Genomic DNA, 27,143 nt, shown 5'->3' with positions numbered 1-27,143 from the left:
GCCTAACAAGAGCATCCTCACTGTATGGATTTATGTTTATGTGGTTGTTTTTTATGATGATTTAACATTTTCCACTTCTTAAAGTCTATCTTTGGCACTGTCTAATGCATGTGTGCTGTGCCTGTGTGAGAGAGACCAAACAGAAAAGGCCTGTCAATTACACTGAACCATAAACTCTTCATTGGTTGCAGCTGATCTTTATTGTCTTGGCAGATCTCACTGTGTGTGCAAAAATATTAAGTGCTGTTTATCAGCTTGCTTCCAAGTGAGTGATGGGCGTAGTTCTCAGCTCTTCCAGTGGCTGCCTGAAAAGCGTTAAAATAGTTTGTTTGTTTTTCCAAGAAATTAAGCTTTCCTTGTTGGAGCCCTTAAATCTTCACATACTTTATTTCCCATGTTGTAAATCACAGAAAGAACAAATGTTGAGGATGGAGAAAGTAACATCTGTGGTGGGATATAACCAGATACATTTAATGAAGGAATTAACTAAATTATAATAAGAGAAACTTTATTTGTGCCGCAAGGGGGAAATATCAAACCATGGGGAAATTGACTTTACATTTAGTGTACAATTGGCTTGATTAAGTAAGTAAGTATTTTTTAAATATGTTGTGTTTAGAAATTTTATGATCCCAGACTTCACATGAAGTACATATAAACCTCTAAGGAGATTCAGATTCAATAGTAACTTCAGTATTTGTTAAATATTGGGTCAAACTAAATCTTTTGGCTTTAAGTCCTTTCAACAGACAACAATTGCATCTTTTGGGGTTGAGTAATAATGGGGGGTGAATAAAAAGTTTCACTTTTGTTTATGACCGAGAAGACTTTGAACTTTGTGCAAGTTATTGTTTCATGTGGATAGGCCCTGTAATTACAGAAATATCAACCATGAACTAGATCAGCAAATCTACAATCTGACACAGCAAAATCCACTATGTAATTCTGACCAACCCTCCGCCTCAGTTTTCATTTCCCTATATTACACAAAATTGTTTCTTGCTCTGGATAAAAACTATATCTAGTTATATTAAAATGATTTAAATTAAGAACATTTTACTTTATTTGAGTAGATTCAACTTCACAAAGTAAAATGATCTACCAGTGGAACAAGTTGGGATAAGTGTTTTTTTTTTTTTTTTAATTCAAGCAACATTAGATTTTGTTTCTTATTTTAAGCGCAAAACATTTTTGTTTTTCTTATTTTAAGTGCAGCAAGATGTGTTCTCATATTTTAAGTACAAAATGTCCTGTTCCACTGGCAGATAATTTTACTTGTCAAGTGAAATTTACCCAAATCATGATGAAATTTTCTTAATTCAAGTCTTCTTAACTTGGGTAGTACTACTGTTTTTATTTTTTACAATGTGTAAGCTTTGAACCATGTTATAATGCTGTTACCTCATCAAAAACATGTCTGGAGTTGTGTTTTGTTTCATTCCCACATGTTTGATGAATCCTTTATTATTAGTCTGTCCTCTCCAAAACTTAAAATGCTTTGTTCCACCTTGTGATGTCGTGAAGTGGTAGTTTTCAAGTAAACAGCTACCTCACCTTTTGTTCAGTAGAGTTTAGAAATTCTGGCTGAAACTATCCAAATGATTCTAGTGAAGCTGTGTGGAGTTTAAAAACCCAGCGGAGCACTTCCTGTATTACCACATGACATCACAAGGGGGAACAGAGTATAGGATGATCTGATGTCACTTGAAAGTAACCTGATATACATTATTTATTATTCATTCATTATTAGATTACTTATTATGTATAATTTTACTGGGATGTCAAACATATTCTTGTGAGAGGCGTAGTTGTACTTGTACTTCAACACTTTTTGCGTACCTATTTTCCAGTCCCTATTCTGTGCAGTCTCTCCCATATTGATGTCTTTGTTGAAAAATGCTAGAGCAGAGTGGGCACAATGAATACAACATCAGTTTGTTTTTGTATCCAGACAGTGGCAAGGTACAGCACGGGTGGCACAGCTTGATAGCCGCCTCAAGCTGACTCTGCTCATGAGCCTGTCAATACTAAACCCCACTTGGCACCATGGTCCATGTTCTGCAACGGCAACAGAAGGACTTAAGAAGCACTGTGGAACCATAATGTGGAAAATACACTTCTCACCAGAAATTTGGACTAACTTTTATGATCCTAGTTTGCAATGAATCTAGGAATCATGTGAGACTCTTGGACCAGTGTTAAAGTAATTGTGTGTTTTTTGTTTTTTTTTTCTACAGGGTGATCCAGGACATCCAGGAGAATCGGGGCCTGTGGTAAGTGCTCTGCTGTGGCTGAAAAAAGTGTCTGACATTTAAAAGGGTTTGATGTAAATTTGGTTTTATGATGGAAAATTACAGACTATAGCATACACACTTATTTATTTTCGGTATTGTTGTCACATTAAATCACACGCCTTCTAACATGCTGTCAAGTATAGTACATTGAGTTTGACATAAACTTAAAGGGCCCATATTATGCTATTTTCTGGTCTATAATCTATAATGTGATTTCCTCATCACAAACATACCTGGAGTTGTGTTTTGTTTCATTCATACACGTTTAACACACAAAACCTGCATATTTAAGGCTGAGTTCTTCTCTCAGACAGAAAATGCTCTTGTCCACCTTGTGATACATGAAGTGCTAATGGAGGGTCCACTGTCCATGAAGATGTTATTGCTTTGTCTGGAATTTCCATGGTATCACATAATTTCCATGAAACATAGCCATGTAGAAGTGATTCCTTTATGGGTGTTTCTGTTGCTCAAAAATACAATAATTCCTTCTGTGAATAGGGGTGACTCTCCCCAAATCTGACTTGTTATGTAGCGTATTGTTGTAACCTGCTTGTCTCCCTCATGATAGATAGGCTTAATCTATACCAGGAGTCATCAAACTAATGTGTGACCGCCAACTCCAGTCCTCCAGCCCCTCTGCCCCCCACCACTTGAACTGACCCTATGAGGCAATCCATGGAGACAAGCAGGTGGCGAATCCTCCACTTGAATGATATATACAGTGATGGTGTAGAAGGGCATCTGGTAAAAAAAACTAAAAACGTGAGGGATTTCATGTTGCGACTACTGAATGAAACCACAACTCCAAAATGAATTAGCCATAGTCTGCCACTCACATCCCATTGTGGTCTTGTGGGAGATGATTGCTCTCTTTGTCCATGACCTTAATTTAATAGACTTACTAAAACAATACGCTAATTTGTGAAACAGTGTCAAGGTTTGATCTGCTATTTCAAAGACTTTTTTTTTTTGACAAGATCTCAAATCATTCATTGTCAACAAGTTTAATAATGTCAGTCCCTTTTCAAATGCAACAGTTTTTGAATACTGGACGTTAATATTAATGACACGTTTTATGACAAGCTCCAGAAATTGATTGTTTTCTTTAACAAAATCGAGCGTGGCGGCGTATGGTGCGGAGCTGTTCCATTTGCAGCAACTGGATACTGGGTTGTGGTGGTCGGCAAATAAAGACGTTGATTAAAGTTTCCCCGTAAAAGCTACATGGAATCAGGAAAGCCGAAATTCCACAGGAGGCAGTGGACGGAGAGCGTGACAGGCCAAAAACACTTGTATATTTTGACAGGGGCAGCGGAGAGGGCTGTATATGTGAAGCGAGCTTTAAGGTGATAGCAAACGTTCATCTTTGAGGCCATCCACTGTGGTATTTGACGGGTCAGAGAGAGTTGAGGGACCAAACCGATGGCAAAACGAATACTTTAGATAGTCAATAATTATAATGTTATTTTATTTTTTAATAGTATCCTACAAGTTGCTTAATTTTTAAGGGTAGCAGCAGTTGTAATAGGCTAATGGTGAAAATGGGGGTTGTAGTTGTAATAATTAAAGTACTGTGTAGTAACAGCAGTAGTAGTAGTAGTAGTAGTAGCAGCAGTAGTAGTAGTAGTTATAGGTAAATGGTCAAATTTTTACATAGCATTTTCCACCTTCACGGCACTCAAAGCACTTAACAACAAGGGACCACTCACCCATTCAAGGTGGGGGTTAGATGGCAAAGTGGGTTAAGTGTCTTGCCCAAGGACACAACAACAACAACCTATGGGACAGTGGATCTGACCGCTCAAGATGGGGATTCGAACCGCCAACCTTCAGATCAGTGGACAAACGCTCTTACCAACTGAGCTACTGTCGCCCCAACTGAGTTACTGTAGTATCAATAGTAACAGTAGTAGTAATAGTGACAGGAGGAGTAGTACAGTAATATTACCATTGTCAGTAACAGTACTTGTAGTAATTACGATTAAGAGTAGTAGTAGAAGAAAAAGTAGAAACAGTAACAGTGGTAGAAATAATATTAACAGCAACAGCAGCAGCAGTAGTAGTAGTAACAGTAGTTTGATGGAAATGCTCATTGTAGTAGTAGTAGTCGTAGTAGTAGGTCATTTTCATTGTTTTGCCTTCCTCCTCTGTTCTCTGCTATTCGTCTCCAGCAGTATCAGCACTCAGCACAGTAGTTGTAGTACTTGTAGTAGTAGTGGGAGTCAACGCTGTAGAGTTTGCTGCTCTGATGTGCCTCCAGACTCATCTCACTCACCTCCCTGTTGTCAGTACAAATCTGCAGATAGATCTCCAGAGTCTGCAGGTGCTCCCCCCTCTCTCTGTCTCTGTCTGTCTCTCTCTATCTTTCTCGCTCTCTGTCTCTCTTTCTTTTTGTTTCTGTTTCTCTCTCTTTCTCTCTCTGTCTCTCTTTCTGTCTCGTGCTCTCTGTCTTCTTTTTGTTTCCTGTTTCTCTCTCTCTTTCTCTTTCTCTCTCTCTCTCTGTCTCTCTAGCTTTTTCTCTTTCTGTTTTTCTCTTTCGCTCTCTCATTCTCTCTTTCTCTCTCTGTATCTCTCTCTCTCTCACTGTCTGTCTCTCTTTTTTCTTTCTCTTTTTCTCTATATCTCCCTCTCTGTGTGTGTCTCTCTCTCTTTGTCTCTCTCTGTCTCTCTTTCTCACTGTCTGTCTCTCTCTCTGTTCTCTCTCTCTCTCTCTCTTTTTTTCTATCTCTGTCTGTCTCTCTCTCTCTTGTCTCTCTGTCACTCTCACTCTTTGTCTCTCTTTCTCTGTCTCTCTTTCTTTCTCTCTCTCTAGGTCTCTCTGTCTGTCTCCCTTTCTGTCTGTCTCTCTCTCTCTCTTTTTCCTCCACTCACACAGACAAATGCAAACTCATTCAAAACAACTCCCTGTGTGCAGCTTTGAATAAAATATATACGCCAATTTGGAGATAAAGAATTTGGTTTCACAGGAGTGCACCCGGCATGACGCTAATGTACTTTTAACGAGGAATAATGTCACCATTTAGAAATTGATCTGTTTAGTCAGGTCTGTTTGAGCAAAATGCAATGTTTATGAAAAGATGTCCACTATCAAACTATCACAGCTTTGATTAGACTTTCCCTGGCCAACAGTAGTTAACCTGCTCCTCTTACATTGCATAAAGTGCATGTTTACTTCAGTCAGTCATTGAATTAATCTCCCTTCCTGAGTTTTAAGCACAAACACACTTAGTATTTTGTGTTACATTTAGGGTTTTCAAAAGTATTAAAATATCAGATACTAATAGACACTAAAACTAGTATCGAAACTAGATTTGAGCAAGTATCGATACTAAAAGAGTCACATTCACAGGATAGAAATTAACGATTTCCTCAACAGCTTTAGAATGATCTGAAGCTCATCGACCCCTATGGAAACTACCACGATGACTGAGGGATTACACAGATAAACCACATGGTAATATAAAAGAAAGTACTACTATTTCATGACGAAACTATAGTGGCCGGCAAGTGCAAAACATTTTTACATTTCACAACACATATTAACAAGTTTGAAAACAAAATTACATTTAAAATACACATTTACATCTTGAAAACAAGTTCGAAGTTTCATAAAACACATTTGCGAATGAGCAAACAAATTAACAAAACACGAAACATTTGCAGAAGCACAGAGACAAGTTTACATGTGGCAAAAACACAAATACAAACCCCCGAAACAAATGAACAAGAAAGTTCTTGACAGAAAAGGTAATGTTCTAAAAAGTGGCTGTACCGTTAATTTTGCTCAGTAGTTCACTAAAGCGTTGTCGTTGTTCACCTTTAAGCTTTCGTCTTGCTTATATTGATAGTTGTGGAAAATTCTTTATGGACAGAGTATGTTCTTTGTCGACCTTGTTGGATGAAGATTTGGTGATGGGACAGATTTATGAAGCTGGTGGAAAATAGACGAGACATTTTCACAGATATTTTGCTGTAGAAAAGCATTAACTGGAAGTGACATTTACCCTATATCGCAGCACTTCCAACCATTGTGAAAAAGGTCTGTGTGTTTCGGGGGTTTGTATTTGTGTTTTTGCCACATGTAAATTTTCTCTCGGCGCTTGTACAAATGTTTCGTGTTTTGTAAATTCATTCATTGCTCATTTGCAAATGTGTTTTATGAAACTTAAATTTGTTTTCAAGATGTAAATGTGTATTTTAAATGTAATTTTGTTTTCAAACTTGTTAATGTGTGTTGTGAAATGTGAAAGTGTTTTGCACTTGCTGACCAACGTATGAAACTCTTTCTATTATATAGTCTAAATAAAGAAAATCGAGTTTGAAATTTTACACTAGTTTGATGTTATAGTTTGGCATAGTATTCAGAATAGGCAAGGTTCACATGACATATAGTTTATAACTGAGGTGAAGTGCAGGTCTGAATTCTTCCATGAATTATTTACTAAAATTGTACATACTAGTAGTTGCACTATTAGTTGTAATGGTAGTGCTTTAAAGTATTTTCTCCATCCTCCATCTTCTGAAGGTCAGTTGTGGTTTCCTTACTGGTCCTTGGAGCTTAAAACTGTTAGGACAAGATAATGCATTTGAAAAACTATCTTTGTAAAGGATCATTTGGCCTGGTAAAGATCTGGAGAGGGAATAAAGGTACATTTTGGAACCTGCATTTACCCTTGAAAATCAGTACGAATTAGACCCCTATGAGCCACTGTATTCTCAGAGCAAGCGTAGGCCATTTCAGATCTGGACAAATGAGCTGGAAAGTAGGGATTTTCAGGTCAGCCCTCATCAAAATTCACTTTTCTCTCTCCCACTTGACACAACTCCTTGATTTTTTTCTTATTTAACCATTGTTAAAAAGGCAAAAGAGAGGATCCAGGCTTTTCCAGGCAGCTGAAGACCATATGGACTTGGTTAGGGGGATTAAGCTCTTGTGGATGGGGGGATGAGGGACACAGAAAGGGAAAGGAAATATTTTCAATTCAAAATCATCAGTGCCGTATGATCTCTGGGGTAAATTAGGGGGTCTTCGTTTCACTAAAGGTGGCTCGTAGCCTTGCACACAGTTTTCATCTGAGAGCTGATTTAGCTTCAAAAAGACCAAATATGGAAAAGCAGTTGTGTACAGTATGCATAAGAGAAAAAAGACTCCTACCATCTGTTTCTTTATATTCAAAGCAAAACTACCCACAATGCATCAGTTATTCACCTTACACAAGTGCATACCAGGCACATCCTCAAAAAAAGAAGCAATTTATTCATTTCCTTTGATATGGTGCACATACCTAGAATATTGTAGGATCCTTGTGAATCTTTTTTGTCTTAAGCCAAACAAAAGAAGAGAGGGGAGACAGTGGCTATGCTTTAAATGCTACGTTCTCTCTATTTAATTACATTTTAAATCTTAGGGAGAAACTTTAGCTTATTAAAATTTTACCTTACCTTACCTTACCTTACTGTGATTTACTATTAGCTCTCTGTGTCTTATGTAGCCAAAAGGCAACTCACAACCAGAAATTCATGTCCCTGAGATCAAGGTAATATGGAGCTCTAGAGTAAATTTCCCATTTATTTTTTCCTATGGACTATGAAAAAAAATATATGCATGAGCAAACATGAAAGCTTGGGAATTAATGAGCAAGACCCATAATTTTATCAATTATATATTTCTGAAACATTATAAACCCCCACTTTTTAAACACACTTTTATTTTTTTTTTATTTTAGGTTTTATTTAATTTAAAATAAATAATAACTGAACTCCTCCACTTGAGACAGGGACTCCCCTCCCACCTGAACAGGGCAAGCCACCTTTTTCCGGTCGAGAACCATGACCTCTGATTTGGAGGAGCTGATCTTCATCCCAGCTGCTTCACACTTGGCTCCTAACCGCACCAGTGCACATTGCAGGTCCTGGTTTGATGAAGCCATCAGGACAACATCATCTGCAAACAGCAGAGATGAGATCCTGTGGTCCCCAAACCAGACCCCCTCCGGCCCCTGACTGCGCCCAGAAATTCTGTCCATAAATATAATGAACAGAACCGGTGACAAACATGCACTGGGAACAGGTCTGACTGCCGGCAATGCAAACACAGCTCCTGCTCCCGTCATACAGGGATCGGAGAGTCCTTAAGAAAGGGCCCCGGACCCCATACTCCCAGAGCACCCCCCACAGGACACCACAAGGGACACGGTCGAAAGCCTTCTCCAGATCCACAAAGCACATGTGGACTGGTTGGGCAAAATAATCACATCTTTGACATAAGTTTCCACATGAATAGCCTGGTTAGTCATGCCTTTAAACTCTTAAATTTCTATAAACTATTTTAATTTTCAAAATGTCTGTGGGGGAAATTTATGAGAGATTTACTTCTGAAATCTCAGCATCTCAGTTTTCAAGGTGGGAGGGACTGTTGAGCTCCGTTGTAGTATATTCAAATATGACAGATTATTTTGACCAATTTATCATTTATTTTAGTTCAATCACTCTGAAATATTAGAAAACTGGACTGGCTGTTATGTGCCAGGTTTCCTCTCAAAATCCTGGCATGTTACATAATCCACAGGCTCTCTCCATAGTAAGCTCAATGTTATCATAACCCACACCTATATTAGCCAAGCTCAAGAACACCATTCCTTGATCAGGCCCTAAAAACAACGTTCTTTACAGGTAGAAATGTGTTAAGATAACGTCAATAGCTCTACGATGTTACAGAGCTTGAGAACAAGTCTAGAAGGCTTTGACAGATCCTGCACCGACCTGGAGTCGTTCTTTGCTTTGATCAGAACAAATATTTTTCCTGTAAACTTCGTAAGGTGCTCTTAGGAAGTACTTGAGACTAGTTCAAGTATAAGAGGTGACCAGGCCATTCGCTCATTGTTTATTAATGAATGAATGCAAGCTCCGGATCTAGTTCTTCCTGCTTAAATTTTAGACTTAAATTGTGTTGATGACTTTGCACTTTTGTAAATTCCTTTTAGTAGATGTAAAACTAGGAAGTATAATGGTTTTTGCAGTGTCCAGGATTTCCTCAATGACTCTTGACTTCCCTTTTAAAAACCCTTCATTGGTCTCACATGTGTTCGTAGTAGCACCAGTGTTATTGCAGTACTGATAGTGTTGTGCTAATTCTGCTAGAGTTGAATTGACTTGAAGATATTTCTATGTATAAGAAAATGTGCTTAGGATGAGAAAATGATGGTAAAATGGCGAAAAGTACCTTTAAAGTTATAGGTGAGGTTCTGGGAGATATGTCGATACATTCAGTTGTTGTTTTGGAGATGTACAAAATTACAGTGTTGTTGCTGTTGTATTGTTTATAATATAATACACTAACCAAATACAGAAGATTAAAATAAAACTTTCATTGATAAATTTACTCTTATGAGCTTTAAGCCATGTTAGAATGTTACCTCATCAAAAACATGTCCGCAACTGTGCTTTGTTTCTTTCATACACATTTGAATGAGCTTTTATTATTAGTCTGTCTACATCTCCAAAGCTCAAAATGCTCTATTCCACCGTGTGATGTCATGAAGCGGTAGTTTTGAGGTTATCGTTTACCTTTTTTTCAGCTGAGATTGGCAATTCCAAAGCTGAAATTATCCAAAGTAGTCTAGTGAAGGGACAGGGAGTTTAAAAACACAGTAGAGCACTTACTGTATTACCATGACATCACAAGGTGGAGCAGAGTGTTCTCTGTTTGAAGAACTCAGCCTAAATCTACGTTTATATGATGACGGTCTGAACAGAAGACGTAAAAGTGGCATCGCTTTTTCGAGAGGAAATCTGCGTGCATACGCAAAAGTGTGTGTGGAATTCGAGTGTGTATGCATGCCAGGTTTCTGTGTACTGTATGTATGTGACGTAAACGTGTAGGCGATGTGAGCAGATCTGACCAGAGTTTTGCGTCTTGGGCAGTGTAGACAGAAACGCTACAGCTGAGCGTATTTAACTTTTCTACTCTGGAGGGTGGTTTCAGATTTTTGCGGCCAAAAACCGTGTAAACGAAAAGGCACTTCCGATAAAATATTTTGTTGTTTTTACCTACAACGTTCTCATGTAAACAGGCCTTAAATATGCAGGAATTGTGTGCATGAAACTAAACACAACTATGTTTTTCATAAGGAAACAACATTATAAAATAGATGAAAAAACAGCATAATATGGGCCCTTTAAATTAACAGTCCATTCCTGTATTGTGTTTTATTTGAATCTCAACATTTCCACACACTAAAAACCTGTTGTAGTAGTGATCATTTATTTAAGTTACTTAGACTTGAAGACTGATGAAACTGTTAATTGTTTGTATTCCCATCAATGTCAGAGCCAGGCTTTTGTGAATGACTTCCTCTTCCAGGCAGTAGCTCTTGAGTGCTCTCAGATGTAGCCAAGCTAATTAGTGCACCGGCGAGTGGCACATGCTCCCACATACCTACAGTCTCATAAAGATGTTTACCGAACCCACCGTGGATCGCTAACAAAGGCTGGGGAAGCTAAGCAGAGGAAAGTCCCATTCTTTTTGTTGGCCTGAGATAATGGGCTTGTTCATTGAGGTTTTCGCTAAGTGTTCGTGTAATCCGCTGTAAAACTGCCCTGCAACTGTGTGGCCTGTTTCTCCAAATGTGAGAACTTTTAGCTGTGGCTGCTTTGGTGGAAGTGGTAGATTGGGGAAAAGGAAAGTTTGAAGGAGTTTGGTTAGATAGTTAAAAAGTAGCTAAAAAATATACTGTAGCTCATAGAAAGTTTGGAAAACTTTTGAGATAAGCAGATAGGCTATCCACTAGGTCTATTATAATTACCCAAAATGTACTCTTATTATGTTATTAGCTCATCTAAAACATACCTGGAGTTGTGTTTTGTTTCATTCTCACATGTTTGAGTAACCCATTATTATTACTCTGTCTGCATTTTCAAAGTTCAAAATGCTGTTGCGCCTTGTGCGCCTACATGTTTCTAGTATAGAGTTTAAAAACACAGTGGAGCACTTCCTGTATTACCACATGACTTGAATGTTCTCTGTTTGAGAGAAGAACTCAACCTAAATATGAAAGATTTGTGCCTTAAATATGTAAATGAAACAAACCACTACTTCAAGTATGTTTTTGATGATGAAACAACATTATAACATAAACCAGAAAATAGCGTAATAGGGGCCCTTTAATGTATTCTTAGGCCTCATCCACACTAGTACGTATTCGAGTCATTTTCGTTGCAGATGTAGTGTTCGTCCACACTTTCCGATGGAAAATGGCTCTAGAGATGGAACAATCTCGTGCTGTCAGCTCCCACGAATTCATCTGAGTACAGATCTGATGCGGCACTGTGTGGATGCCTGAAAACACTGATACACTGACGTAGGAGCTCTAGTTGCATCCTTATTGGACCACATCACTGTGACTTGTGCCTTCCTGATTCGCTCGGTTCGTGACATTGGTCATGTGACACTATTGCAGAAAACAGTTTAAACAAACTATAGACAAACGTCTTTAAATCCAGTGTTACGTTCAGTAACAACTGAACCCGTTGTTGGTCCACAAAAAGACTATTTTCACACTTTCCATCTTCCTCGGCTCAAAATTGGCTGCTGCAACTTCAAACACGGTGCTCAACTTCCTTTTTTTACCGCCCACGTGACATCGTGATGACGTGACGCCAGCCTAGTCATATGACTAGCATTTCAGGCGGTTTTGCGTTCCTGTGTGGATAGGGAAGGCTTGGATTGCGAACACAGAAACAGTGTGTCTGGACGCAGATCATTTCGATACAGTGATATGGTGAATCAGTTCAGTGTAAATGTAACCTGAGTTAATGTATTCTTAGTTAGTTTTTATATGAATTTTGAAGCAGGGGAATTGTAATAGTATATTTTTTTATACATTAAATATGTGGAGCAGTTTAAATAAAAACAAATCCTGTAATTCAGTCATACATTGAAATATATTTAATAATTATTTCTGATTTGCATTTTTGAATGATTGGTACACATATAACTTCTGAAATTACACCGTCAACTTTTTTTAAGGTTCTGGAATATTTGTGCAAAAAAAAATGACAACTGATGTGAAATTCTGTGTGAAAATCGGAAAGACTACAGCGGTCATTATTTTTGTCCTTTGACCAAAGCCAAACATCCACTTGGACACTTGGCTCCTTGGCCACCTCCAAAGAGCAGCTTTTCACTGAAATTAACATTGACAGTCAAACTTTTCACCCCAGTTGTGTCCTCAGATGATTCACTTCAATGACGCTGGAAACAAATTTGGTTCTTTGCCATTTAAAGGGCCCATATTACACAGTTTTCTGATCTATATTATAATGTTATTTCCTCATCACAAACATACCAGGTGTTGTGTTTTGTTTGATTCACGCATGTTTATCACACACATCTTGCATATTTAGGTGAAGAAAACACTCTTTTCCACCTTATGTCATACAGGAAATGCTCCGCTGTGTTTTTAAACTCCATACACCTTCACTAAAATCATTTGGAAGGTTTAAACCCTGGAATTGCTAATCTCTATTGAACTAAAGGTAAAAGGTAGCTGATTTTTTGAGATATAGCCAGACTAATAATAAAATAATTACTCAAACATGTGTGAATGAAACAAAACACAACTCCACTTATGTTTTGAGGAGCTAACAACATTTTAACATACCTAATAGCTTACAAGAGTAAATTTTGCGATATGATATAGGATCTTTAAATAATACCAACACAAAAGAGATGACGAGATTAGGACAGTTACAGGGGTAAGGTCTGATCTCATGATTTTCTGCAGTCATCAGTGAGATAACCATTGGCCACCATGTTGTGTCATAACAGCCAAGTGTAAAGGTGTTGATGAGCTGTGGTGGCACTGCAACTTAGTCTGGTTGAACCAAAAGCCTTGTGATAACTGCAAACACACAAACTCATGTATGTTAGGGCTGGATGGTTTGAGAGAGCTATGAAAGTTAGACCCACAGCCAACAGTTTAAATCATCTACCAAATCTTCAGCCATTTAAAACCCCAACGTAGAGCAGATTTAATTAAAATAAGAATTAATCATCCACAAAGCGTCGCAAGAAGTCCTCTTTTTTTCCCAAGACAGCATAAACATGGAAGGTCATCTGGTGTAAAAACCACAGACTAATCATCAAGCTATTTCACAACCAAGAAGAAGAGAAGAGATAGATCATTTCCAATAAAAGAACGCAAAAGCAGTATCAGTAGTCAGTTCAGTAGCTTCATGAAGTTGAAAGTGAACTCTCAGAAATGTATATCAGTTTAAATTAGGCTACCTTTTAGCTGTTTCATGCAAAACTTTATCCAAGTGACCCATGTTGAAATAAAAGCTCTCTTAATGTACTGTAGAAAGAGGAGTAAACCGCATTAAAGTCACTAAAATGAAGATGTCTTGTTCACAAGGCCCTGATTAAAGACTGTTTATGTTGGAGTTCAGGTTTGGCATTGTCCTTATCACTATTTAGCAGCATCTTTAAGTATCAAGTATCTCTGTAAGTTAACTTCTTGAGTTCTTTTTAAAGACAATACCATGGATGTATTTATCTTGTTGACATGCATCGGCTGCTAGCTGCAAGCTATCTTCAGAATAGAAACGCATCTTAAAAAAGAATGAAAGAAGAATGTACAAAAGAAGACAAAATGAACCTTTTTGGATCTCTAAGTTGTCAGAAAATGCTTTACTTTTAACTGTACAAAGTGAGATAAAACTAAATTGACACATACCATAAATTCCGGACTATAAGCTGCTACTTTTTTCTCACAGTTTGAACCCTGCAGTTAATAAAACAATGTGGGTAATATATGGACGGATTCTTTGTTTGGCACATTGTCCATTCACATATACGGTCTATGGTTTGGTAAGACCGCAGATACGTGCAGCCTGAGTGCAGAAAGCGCCGCTGTCTGTGCGGGTAACACATGGATCTAGGGTTAATGTGAAGCACATTCAAACAGTTTATCGCCATGTGATAAAATAAGTTATGACGTTAAATGAACATTAGTGAGAGGGATACATCTTACTGGTATGTGTAAATGATGAGAAGAAACGTTTCAAACTTCAGTAGCTGGACATCCACTCATTCCTGATTAATAGAACTAGCCCCGCCCCCGAGAGACACTGAAATCTGCTGAAATCCTACAAGACACTGACATGATACCAGACCATGGACTACAGTCTATGTACCAGTCAGGACAGAGGCTCTTGCAGGAAACATGCGCAGTAGAGCGCGGGGAGAGACGGGGCTGATGCACCGAGGAAGGTACTCATTTGCTTGTGTTTTGAACAGTTATTTTGTGCTTTATACACACACCATCCTCATGGAAAACACACGAAGAAATGCAGATGATGATGATTAAGTTAACGGCAATTGATGTCGCTGTTGAAGAAAGAAACAGAGCTGCTGCACGTGAGCTCGACATCAATGGTGAGATTTTGGCGACAGCAGCGTGACAAACTGACTCATTGCAAAAAAACAACAAAAAATTTCAGAGGCGATAAAAGCAGATGGCCCTAACTTGAAAATGTTCTTGAAGACGTGGACACCTGTGGCTTATATTCAGGTGCGGCCTATATAGGTACAATTTTAAAACTTTGTTAACATTTTGTTGATGCGGCTTATATTCAGGTGTCCACAATAGGCCAGAAAATATGGTATGTGAAAGTAGCTCAGTTGGTAGGGTGTCCACTGATCTGAAGGTTGGCAGTTTGAATCACACTCTTGACATAAACATCATCGGTAGAGCTCCCACAGATGTATGCTGTTGTTTTGTCCTTAGGCAAGACACTTAACCCACCTTGCCTTCAGTGTCAGCTTAAATAGGTGTATATGTGTGTGTGAATGGGTGGAAAAGATTTATATAAAAATGTGATGATTTACCATGTACAAAAATTATTGAATTGATAACTGTAGGATTAAAAACTGTCACAAAAAATGCATGCAAAAACATAAAAAACTGTTTAATTTGTACTGATCCTAATTAGTTTTTCTGAATAACAAATGCAAATATACTTTAAATTACAACATATTGTATCATTGAGTGTCCTATGTCCATTTCTAATGTCTATCGCTGTAACTCTATTTGCTCTAAACTGTTCAAACTGACATCTTCTGTTTGCATGTTTTTCTAGGGACCAGAGGGGCCACCAGGACCCAAGGTAATTTTTCCTGTAAATCTGTATATTTCACATACTCTGCCATTGTTATCTTTTTTTCTACATTACAACAAATATGACCGTAACCTACATATTTTTACAAAAGAATAATGTTTGGGATTTGATTAGACATGCATATGACTTCAGAAGTTCATACTCAGCTGAAAAAGGTGTGAGAAAATGTTTAGGTGGAGATTATACAGGGCAGTCGGGGCAAGTCAATAGACAGAAGAGGAGGTACATTTGGAAAGGAGGTGGGTCTAGGCTGCTAAAATATTTCAGTACAGTGAATAAATCAAGTAGTAAGAAGTAGTAAAGTACATACAAACATAGGTAAGGGCATTTGGTGAATGCACAAATAACATATGGATTTTATGTAATCTGACAGAGAAAACAATAATACACAGATAGAAAAGACGACATAAATAGGATGAAAACATATCTGAAGATAAATTGCAGATACACAAATGTTCAAATCATTTAATATTGTCAGCATATACTCAGCAGAAGTCAAGTTATATTGTGATACAAATAAAAATGGCTTTCAATATAAATTCTTTGAACACAAACAGTACAGCCTTTGACACAAAACTCAGATTTTTTTTCCCTCCAAAGTAAAAATTCTGCTCCAAATTTAATTTTACTGACAGAGGATTGGCTGTAGATCTTGCAGTAAAAAAGACCCAAGAATATTGTTGATTATTAAAGGTTCTCTATTACATAAACTTGATTAATGTGAGCTGTAAGCTTTGTTATAATGTTGTTACCTCATCAAAAACATGCCCAGAATTGTGTTTTGTTTCATTCACACATGTTCGAGTAATCCTTTATTATTAGGTTATGTTTATATGACGGTCTGAACAGAAGATGCAAAAGTGGCGTCATGTCTTCACTTTTTAGTCAGCGTTTGGACGAGCGTTTTCAGGAGGAAATCTGCGTCCATACTGTGATGCAAAAGTGTGTGGAATTCGATTGGATATGCATGCCATCCAACAACTACAACTACTACAAACATGTACGCGACATGAGCAGATCTGACCAGAGTTTTGTGTCTTGGGCAGTGTAGTATTAAACTTTTCCCCTCTGGAAGGTGGTTTCAGACTTGCGTTTTTAAGCCCCAAAACACCATCACCGTCTGAACAAAAAGCACTTCCAGTAAAATATAATAGTCGTTTTTACCCACAAGCGTTCTCATGTAAACAGGCCCTAAGTCAGTCTACATCTCAACATTTCAAAATGCTCTTTTCCACTTTGTGATGTAGTGGTAGTTCAAGTTAACAACACCCTTTTACCTTTTGTTTAGTAGAGACTGGCAATTCCAGGGCTGAAATCATCCAAATGATTCTAGCGAAGTAGTGGAGTTTAAAAACACAGTGGAGCACTTCTTGTTTCATCACATGACATCACAAGTCAGAGCTGTGAATGATGAATGATGAACAAAACACATCTCCAGCTCTGTTTTTGATCAGGAAACAACATTATAACATAAATCGGAAATGACATAATATGAACCCTTTAAAAAAATGACTGGATATCAATCTCGATTCAGATGTGATCCATTGCACAAGAGTCTATTACTTTAAAATAGCTCAAGTAGAAAGAAAAGAACAAGAGCAATGTGATCAAACAGAGAAGAGAGAAAGAGAGAGAGAGAAGAGAGAGATATTGACCGGGGAGAGGCTATAGTCGCTGATGTGGGGAACAGATGTAAGCCATATCCAGCCATCAGGTAGCTGCCAGTGTTTGTTCAGTGTAACCCAATCAGGGGCTTCCTGTCTGGGCCCGTCCCGTCGGCGTGGGGGGCGGGGAGGGGTCATCGTGACACGGCGCAGTGTTAATGACTCATAGACGCCAGACCCGCAGGCTCTGTGCAATTAGATGTGCCGCTGTCCTGCGCAGAAGGCCGGCTATTGCTCCTCATTTGGTTTAATGTGGGCTTGATGATTGATTCAGGACGGGAGATTAAGAGCGTTCTCGCCGTTTCAGTTACTTTTATTAGAGTTGAATGCATAAAATCATTCTACCACTACTACAATAATACCATGATAAAGAGTTGTATAGAAGTATTAACTGGGTGGGAGTAGTCCAGTGATATATGCATGTGTTTATGAATGAACCAGAGGCGAAATGGTTCAGATCTCGACTGAACATACCATCGTTGTGTCCCAGGGTTTGGTATTTCACCCGTGCTGCTCACTCCAAGAACAGAAAAGAGGGAAGTGACAGGAAGGGCATCTGATGTACAAAAACACACCAAAAACTCACTGTGATAACCAAGGAAGAGTGTGAAGTAGTAGTAGTAGTAGTAGGCAGCAGTAGGTAGTAGTAGTAGGCAGTAGATAGTAGTAAGCAGTGGTAGATAGTAGTAGCAATAGTAGTAGTAGGTAGTAGTAGTAGTAGTAGTAGATAGTAGTAGTAGTAGGCAGTAGTAGATAGTAGTAGTAGTTAGTAGTAGTAGTAGTAGTAGTAGTAGTAGTAGTAGTAGTAGTAGTAGTAGTAGTAGTAGTAGTAGTAGTAGTAGTAGAAGTAGTAGTAGTAGGCAGTAGTAAATAGTAGTAGTACTGTGCAGTAGATAGAAGTAGTAGTAGGCAGTAGATAGTAGTAGTAGAAGTAGTAGGCAGTAGTAGTAGTAGTAGTAGTAGTAGGCAGTAGATAGTAGTAGGCAGTAGATAGTAGTAGTAGAAGTAGTAGGCAGTAGATAGTAGTAGTAGTTGTAGGCAGTAGATAGTAGTAGGCAGTAGTGGTAGTAGTAGTAGTAGTGGTAAGTGGTAGCAGTAGTGGAAACAGTAGAAACAGGAGTAGCCGCAGTAGCAGCAGTATTTGTAGCAGTATGTACTAGTGGTTGCAGCACTTGAAGAGTCCATTAATAACTTATAGTAGCTCCATAACTTCCAGTGCCAAAGTAATTCCTTTTTGGATTAGGGTAAAATAAATACTTTTGGTGAAGCCTTTTGATTATTCACCACAGCCCTATAGTGATTTACATTGCTGTTTGTGAACTGTGGTAATAATAAGTCTTTTTATTATGAAAAAATATGAAAACGGCAATGAAACGAGACCGCTGGTTTATTACAGTGAAACATGTTTGCTGCCTGTTTGAAACTAAATAAAAAATCGGTACAGAATGTTACATATTTGAAATCCCATTTCGAAACTTCACCCAAAATCCCCCAGTTTAGGCCGCTGCTACTATAGACCTTAACTTTACACAGTCTCAAATATGACACAAGATATTTATACTGGTTTGGCTGTATATAAGATGTTTAAGTGCAGTAGTCTGGGAGTGAACAATAGACAGGCCTGCTTCTGTGGACAACCCACTCTGATTTTGTTTATGTCCAGTGTAGTTTGTCCAACATGTGCGCTCATTGATCAAGCAAATTAAAAACTACTGACATCTTCAGTATATTAATTATTAATATATTTTTGTATTATGAAATGCTTTTTGGCATCATTTGGACATAACAATAAAGTGACTATAAGGGTCCACCCAGTGGTGGAGTTAGCAATTTGGGGGCTCTAGGAGAACTTGAGTTTGGGGTTCTCACTATAATGCACCGTTTTTCTGTTTTGTTAATATATTTATTGTCTGTTTTTCCCCATTGTTCTTGAGACATGCACATCTTGTGTTTTAAATGTGCTTTTTAGACTTAAAGCAAATGTGGTATTATTAAATATAAGTTTGCACGTCGCTGATTAGCCTTTGCAATGCCTTTCAACTCTTCATATTTGAATTTTTCTAAAAATCCATGGAAATGAATGGAAATTTTACTTCTAGAACTGGAGCAGACTTCGAACTGGGTGAGAGCTCCATAGGCAAGGCCTTAAATGGAAAAAAGAAATACACATTACAGATGGTATGTGTAGTGGTGGAGTTAACAATTTAGGGGCCCTAGGCGGACTTGAGATTGGGGCCCTCACTATAATGCACTGTTTTGTTGTTTGTTTGTTTTTCTTGTATTTTTTTATATTTATTGTCTGTTTTTCCCCATTGTTCATGAGACACACACATCTTTATTTATGTTATGGTGGATTGCTGAAAGTAGTTTTAGTAGTTACAATTACATTTTTGTTTAAATCCATTATATATGATTATGTTATGATTATGTTCAAATCAGGGTCAAGCTGAGTAGTGCGTTCTATTGTGAAAGGGGGGACACTTTGACAGTTAAAATAGATTTGACAATCAGATTCTATTTTGATGGTGTTTTTTGGTTTAAAAGTAAACTACTCTCATTAATGTCATATTGCGAGAAAATCAAATTGCTCTGAGGCCTTGGCCATTAGTGGTAATGGCAAGGGCAATTGTTTGGGGGCCCCTGCAGGTTTGGGGGCCCAACATGGCTGCCTACTTTTGCCTAATGGTAACACCGCCTCTGGGGATGTGTCCAGCCACCACGATTTGCCCTTTGCCTTGTCTGCTCAAAGTCTTATCAACTAACCAACTTAAAAATATGTATAGACTACTTTACTTGTTTTGTTTAGCCCCTCTACTAACCAGTGCAATGGGATAAGGAGTTTGTTTCACTTTTTTTTTCTTTTTTTTTTTAGCAGTAATTAGTTGCTAAACATAATTAAATCATTTACAATTTGCTTGTGTCTCTCAGGGTTCCTTTGGGCCTCCAGGTATACCAGGTGTGGATGGACAGAAGGTGAGTCGATTCATGTATTTATAACACAACATTTTTTCAGAAACCTTAAATATTTTCTATCACAATTTACATGTTTCAACCAAAATTGCCCTGCCATGCCTTCAGACAATTTCAAACCACCATCCTATTTACCAGGAATCTCCTCAACTCAGTCAAATCTGAACCACAAAATGTCTCCAAATGACACAATTTCAGCTAATTTCTATGTTCAAATATTCCTCTAAACACTTATGACACAATCACACAATGAGCTAAAGTAAAAAAGGGAATTTATTTCGAAACTGTCGTCGAATGTGACAAGATCAATGGGAAGATTACATGCGGGACCCCATCTTTCTTAATTTCAAACATTCATTTTGACACAAGAGCGTGGACATGGTTGGATGCTTGTAATAGAAACCAGAGTAGTTTCATTTTAGACCACACTGCGGACCTTATTTCTATACTTATATGAGGTGGTTTCGCCAGCACCCATGAAATAGAACCCAATGCAGTTATAAAATACAATCTGCCATGGTATGTAGGTGTCACTCATGCAGAAAGTTGAACTGGAAAGTAACAGCCAGGTTTCGTCTACCAGCTGGAGTACCATAACTGGCACACAGCATTTTGATCAAACATAGATATCTCTCCTACACCAGATACGAGAGAATAACACAATTTTATCACAATTTCAACCAGTTCCATATGTGACCTAACTTTCCTTTCTGTATTTTGGGTATTTCAGCACTGGGACGTAGCTAGAAAGATGTAAAAGTAGCAGTATTTTGTATATAGTGATATAAATACACATTTACTTTACTTTTTCATTTATAATAGTAGTGGCAGTATTAGTAGAAGTATTTTAGGATTCCATAAACAAAATGAGTGTGGACAGAGTGATATTAAAATTAGCATGAAATAGTACGCCAATTTTTTTTAGTGCATTAAACATTTTAAAATCGCACTACATAACTTTTCTGGTGATCTGCTACCTGTTTGTCTACAGCTTTGCCTGGTTTCTGCACAGTCCAATGAGATTCATTTGGTCTTCCGATATTTTATGTTATTAGGTTCTTTTTTCGGTCCAAGAGTTTGTTTTCATACCTGACAGTTTTGACTGCTCACTAGTGCTCAGAGTGGTCACGTGATGTTGCTGTGATGTGTCTGGTCAGCTGATTTATACAGAGGAAAACAAACACCGTTGAAGCAATCAAAATACAGAAACGTGCCCATGGGACTATAAACCGGGACAAGGGGGCTTCTTTACTCTAACTTACTCTGAGGAAGTTGGACTGCAGATGGCGCTGTCATCCTACTTCCACCGGTAGAAAGACAATGCCAAAACCAGAGGTGGGACCAAGTCATTGTTTTGCAAGTTTCAAGTAAGTCTCAAGTCTTTGACCTCAAGTCCGAATCAAGTCCCAAGTCAAATACAGGCAAGTCCAAGTCTAGTCTCGAGTCACTGGCCCATGAGCCCAAGTCAAGTCCAAGTCCTTTGCTTTGAGCTTCAAGCCATTTCAAGTCTTTAAACCAAAGTAACAAATACAGCTTAGATTTTTGCAATTATATGACTTTTAAACTAAATTGTTCTTATAAAGTCATGGTATATTTATAAATGAGTATTTATATAGTATAGAAGAGTTGGAGAAATGCAAATTTTTTCTTTTTAAATGTTTTGACAAGATCTTAATGTGAATCAGAATAGAATAGAAATATAGAATAGAATAGAATTCAGATTTAAAAGTGCTTCTCAAGTCACAGGCCTCAAGTCCAAGTCAAGTCCCAAGTCATTGATCTTCAAGTCCAAGTCTTAGTCCATTTTATCAAGTGAAGTCTCAAGTCCAAAAAATAGTGACTCAAGTCTGACTCGAGTCCAAGTCACGACTTGGAAGTCCCCACCTCTGACCAAAACCTGTTTAAATCAGCTGACCGGACACATCGCAGCAACATCACATCTCTCTGAGGAAGATCGCGAGTGAGCAGTCGAAACTGTCAAGTATGAAAACAAACTCTTGATCTGAAAAAATAACCTAATAACATATGGTATTTGCACAGTAGAGACAAGCAGACAGTGGGCGCTCTATCACAAAATGTTTATAAGTATTCCAAATCAAATCAACATATTTTGAATAACTCTTTAATGCTAGTGAAAATATTGCAGTAGGAAAAGGAGCTGTAATGTTAAATTATAGAAAAGCATCAAGTATCAGCATCAGCATAGTATTTCATTTATTATGTAATATTAAGTGTTCTCCTTAATGGTAAAAATCTAATTATTGATGGTTAGAATATTGTCTTTACCCTAATATGCTCCTTCTCCTGCCCTCACTTGCTTTAGTTTCAAGCGGCTCTTACTGACGATGCGGCTGCTTTGCAAAGGTCAAAAGGTTAATTGTCTCTGGCATCAAACTCACTTGAGGTCGGTTTGTCAGCTACAAACCGCAAATTCAAACTAACCACAAGCACCCTGACTTGGCTTTCTTCTTCTCCGGTGTCCCAAATCGAACCAAAGAAAATTAAGCTTGTAATCAGCTTGTTTACGCTCTGTTCTTTGAAATTTCCCATGTGGGTTTATTGAATTGTAAAGATTAATTCAGTCTTCAGCCAAGCATCATCTATAATCACAAGTCAAAATGTTGAAATTTGGTCTTTTTCATTACTTAGTTATCAAGAAAACTGAAAATACATAACATCTGTGACAATAATGTGACCCCAGCGAAGGTCAAAGGTTATCAGGAGGTTGAGGAAAAACAATGTCCCGACCTGCAGTGGTTGACACAGACTGTTGTTATGCTGTCCGTAGGGGGATATGGGCTTCCCAGGAGTGGACGGTATCCCAGGAACTAAGGTCAATTTTTATTATGAAAATCATTCCAAAACCCATTGCCAAACATTTTTATGATTTGGGGGAATTTTCACCATTTTATTTATTTATTTTTTGTCATCCACTTAACATTTTGGTTGTGATCTCCCCTGTACTGTTTTGATGCCTCCATACGCTAGATAAATGTAGATATTTATTACGTAAGGAGTTAGCAAATAATATAACATACTTGAGAAATAGTTTTAAAATATTTTGCTCAAGTATTTATTATTGATTGAACTTAATCTCAAAAATATAGTGTGCTTACCATACACAATCAGAAAGACTTGAGGTTGAAACAAAGTCTATGTTCAGACTGCAGCCTGAAGAGACTCAAAACTATTTTTTGGCCCCTATGTGACCTGTATCTGATCTTTTAATGACAGTCTGAACGACACAGATTCGATTTTTTCAAATGTGACCTAGGCCACTTGGAGATGTGGTCCTGAAACCGATACATATCCAATCTTCTGACATGCGACTTCAGTCTGAACGGCCAAAGCGCATTCATCCGACCTACACGTTATCAACAAGCGACAAATGTACACAAACGTTCTTCTCGTCATACAAAAATTGTTAATGAACTCCGTGTCACTGAAGTGAAACACTTCGTTATTCCACCACTCTTGGCTACGTCTCCGCATACACACATTCCTTTCAACGGACGTCGCTGCCACTATCCCACAAAACGCCACAGCCAGAAACCTCGTCCTTCTCCTTCTCAATCTCCTTCTTAAAACACGTAAGTTGTTCATGTTCTGGCTCGAGAGGAACTCGAGAGGAACTTTAAAATCTCCAGGTGCTCAATGCTACAACTTCAGTAAACACAGAGCATGCTCGCTGCGGTTGACGTTGTTGTGTCCTCCAGTGCGCATGCGGGACACTTTCGGTCTGTTTAATGTTCACACTGGAGATCACATACAAGTCGCATTTAATTGAAAATGTGAACGACCTCACAAAAATATCCGATTTCACACAAAAAATCTGAATTGAGCATTAAGCCCTGCAGTCTGAACGTAGCCAAAGTTGAGTAGTGTTAGTAGTTGCAGTACTGATACTTGTAGCAGTAATAATATTAATAGTAGTAGTTGTTGTAGTAGTAGCACCATTATACTACAAGCCCCAATAGTTGGAGTTGGCGTAGTATATCCAGTACTTTAAAACTGTACTTTTTACTTAATGAGTTAACATGAGAAACTGATTGGTGCTTTTTATCCATCTCCACCCCTGCTTTGTTTCTCTACACTGTTCTCCAGTTTTGTTTTTGTTTTTACCCTCGATATCACGTATGACCCCAGGTGGCAGCTGCAGGTTCCACTCCTGAGATTGTCTGTAATTCTGTGCTTCCTTTTCTCAACAGGGTGAAATGGGAGAACGAGGTGAAAAGGTAACGAGCTAACTCTCGTCTCTAAACATTATTCTAAGCGTAAGCCCCAGATCTGCTCCGTGTTTGAGCAGCTCACAGAGAAACAGGACTTCTAACAAGTTCCCAAACTTTTGACCACCAGGGAGTCAATAAAGCTGGGCTAACGGCCATTAAAGGAGCTCTTAAAAGACTGAAAAACATCACTGATTTAAATCCAGTATCGAACATTACCTTGTTTTAGTGTTGAACAGTATTGATCCTCTCATTCTGATCAAATTATTCTGGTTGATTGACTAGGGACGTATTTTTTTAATTATGTGTAACTTACAAAAACATTAGATTTAAACTGATTTGTATTAAAGGTGTACCCAGCCCATATTTGTAAGGACAATGCACTGACATTGCATTTAAAGGTGCACTGTGTAACTTTTGTGGTAGAGAGTCTGCCACCTGCTTTTCTCGGTGGATATGCTATTGCTTTGTCTGGAATGTTTCACAGTATGGCATTAAACCTTTCTATCATCATAAAGACCAAACCAGGCCAGTCAGAATTCCAGTTTTTCTAGATATTTTTAAGCAATAAAACCACCTGTAATTGAATAAATGTAAGGTGGAGCTGTTTAATGTTTTTTCATTAAACAAGAAGGTGACAGACCCCCAACCACACAGTTACAAAGCTCACGTTTAAAGAAAACTGTGGAGCAGAAGTGAATGAGAGAATTCAATTAAAAAGGAATTAAATTAAAAAATGCAAACATATTACTGTGGTGGCTGGAGGTAGTATTTTAGTTATATTTTAGATTAAAACGTAGGCTTTCTAGACAAAGTGATATATCTTAAAAGTGAATAAAAGTAGACAATTACCGTTAAAACAGTAAAAAATACTTCATAAAATAGACACAGGGAGCCTTGCAATGGTAGCTAATATTCCACGCCAGCTATGATGTCAGATTAGCAGACTTTATGATTTAACACACTTATCATCTTCCTAATATAAAATCGTCAGGATTTATTCAAATTGAAAAGCTAAGGGAGCTGCCAGGAACTGCAATAAAACTCGAGTTTCAAGCTAAAGTTTTCACTGCAGAGTTTTGTAAGTATTTGAGGAGCCAGATGCATCAAACATAATGTGCTGATTTTGGCCATGGCCAGTTTCAGCAAATAAGTCCAGGTAGAAAACTGGTCTAATATGTCTGAATACCGTTTCTTAGCATGACGTCTAATTACGGATATTTATGTGATGTCATTACAGGGTGACATGGGTGAGGACGGACCAAAGGGAGAAGCAGGGGAGAAGGTATGTGAAACCTAAACTGTAACTATATGGACCTGCTAGCAGATTTATATTTTAGAGTATAATTTAACATGAAGAACAAGATTTGTAATTTTCCAGCCGTAAATGTTTTAGTACAAATTAGACGTACACCTTTCCAAACAAAGTGATTCTTAACCAAATGTGTACATTAATTGGGGTGCTTTAATCAGTATCTTGAACTCTATAAATATTGCTTTGGGGATTTTTCTCATCAAATCACACTTTTATAAACAAAAAACAGAAGACACAAAGAGCATAAATCATTATCATATCACACCAGCATACAGCATTTAAAGGGCCCATATTGCAATCATTTTAAATTGTTTATTATAATGTTTTTGGACATTTTATGGACATACCTAACCCACCTGCCGCCGCGTTCCAATGTCTTTCTGCAACTGCTGCTGTAAACCTTGTCATTTTGGTCTTAAAATGTTCATAATAACCTGCTCTACATGATCCTGGTGTTTTTTGTTTTGTTTTGTTGGGTTTTTTTTGCTATTTTGTCTGTCAAAAAAATTCTCTCCTGTAACCGTTCAGCATCACGAGCTTGATTTGAGTGCCGCCGAACGCTGTGGGCGACGTCACACTCGCTTAGTTCACTTCTTTATACGGTCTATGTTTAACACACAAATCCTGCATATTTAAGCTGAGTTTCTAAAAGTTCTTAAACAGAAAACACTCTGTTCCACCTTGTGATGTCATGTAGTAATACAGGAAGTGCTCCACTGTGTTTTTAAACTCCATACATCTTCACTAGAATCATTTGGATGATTTTATTATTGGAATTTCCAGTCTCTAATTAACTAAAGGTAAAAGGTAGCTGTGGAATGGAGGTGGAATAGAGCATTTGGTTATTTGGATTTAGACAGACCAATAATAAAGGATTACTCAAACATGTGTGAATGAAACAAAACACAACGCCAGGTATGTTTTTGAGCAAGTAACAACATTATAACATTATAGCTCACAAGAGTCAGTTTGGTATAATATATGACACTTAGAGGAAATGCTAAAAACAAAAGATAGAATGCAGTTTACACAACAAACTTCAAAGCTCCTCTTGGTAGTACAGTTTACCGAAAAAACTATATTTTTTCTTGTAATGCTCTCAGGCTCTTGTCTGTGGTTGTTTATATGTTGGTGCGTGCTCAGTAAATGCTCTGGAATATACGCACAAGCTCTTTTGTCAGACAAGATGTACTGTGTGTCTGGTGTCATCATCTGCACAGCCTCCACACACCACCTTGGCTCCCATAGTCCCTTTGTGCTTAATGTAGACTTAATTGCAACGCTACACTGATGCTAGACATTCTTCCAGGATAGAAACTGCATTCATTTCAGAGCATTTATCATTGAGACAGCTTGTCAGAACGTGATTCCAGCAAAACGCAAAGAAAGCCACGCCGGACAGATTGTACAAGCTTCAAGTTGTAATAGATTCATGCTTGTATCCAGAAACACTTTTGTTTTCAAGACTTCTTTCTCATTCTGTCTAATTTTG

The 27,143-nt window shown here is 37.9% G+C and overlaps 1 protein-coding gene across 1 annotated transcript in view; it reads left to right on the top strand.

Annotated features, from left to right (window-relative positions):
- The window catches only part of LOC110159357 (collagen alpha-1(XXV) chain), a 235,444-nt gene that overhangs the window by 182,571 nt on the left and 25,730 nt on the right, over positions 1-27,143 (top strand). The window contains exons 9-14 of the mRNA XM_055156054.1: positions 2,238-2,273; positions 15,438-15,464; positions 20,069-20,113; positions 22,899-22,943; positions 24,319-24,345; positions 25,577-25,621. Of these exons, the coding sequence (XP_055012029.1) occupies positions 2,238-2,273; positions 15,438-15,464; positions 20,069-20,113; positions 22,899-22,943; positions 24,319-24,345; positions 25,577-25,621 (225 nt within the window). The remainder of the gene's footprint in view (positions 1-2,237; positions 2,274-15,437; positions 15,465-20,068; positions 20,114-22,898; positions 22,944-24,318; positions 24,346-25,576; positions 25,622-27,143) is intronic.

Source organism: Boleophthalmus pectinirostris, unplaced genomic scaffold (assembly GCF_026225935.1).
Source record: "Boleophthalmus pectinirostris isolate CB_2022bp ecotype Guang Dong unplaced genomic scaffold, ASM2622593v1 HiC_scaffold_20, whole genome shotgun sequence".
Taxonomy (NCBI): Eukaryota; Metazoa; Chordata; class Actinopteri; order Gobiiformes; family Gobiidae; genus Boleophthalmus; species Boleophthalmus pectinirostris.
This window is presented reverse-complemented; position numbering and strand designations above follow the sequence as displayed.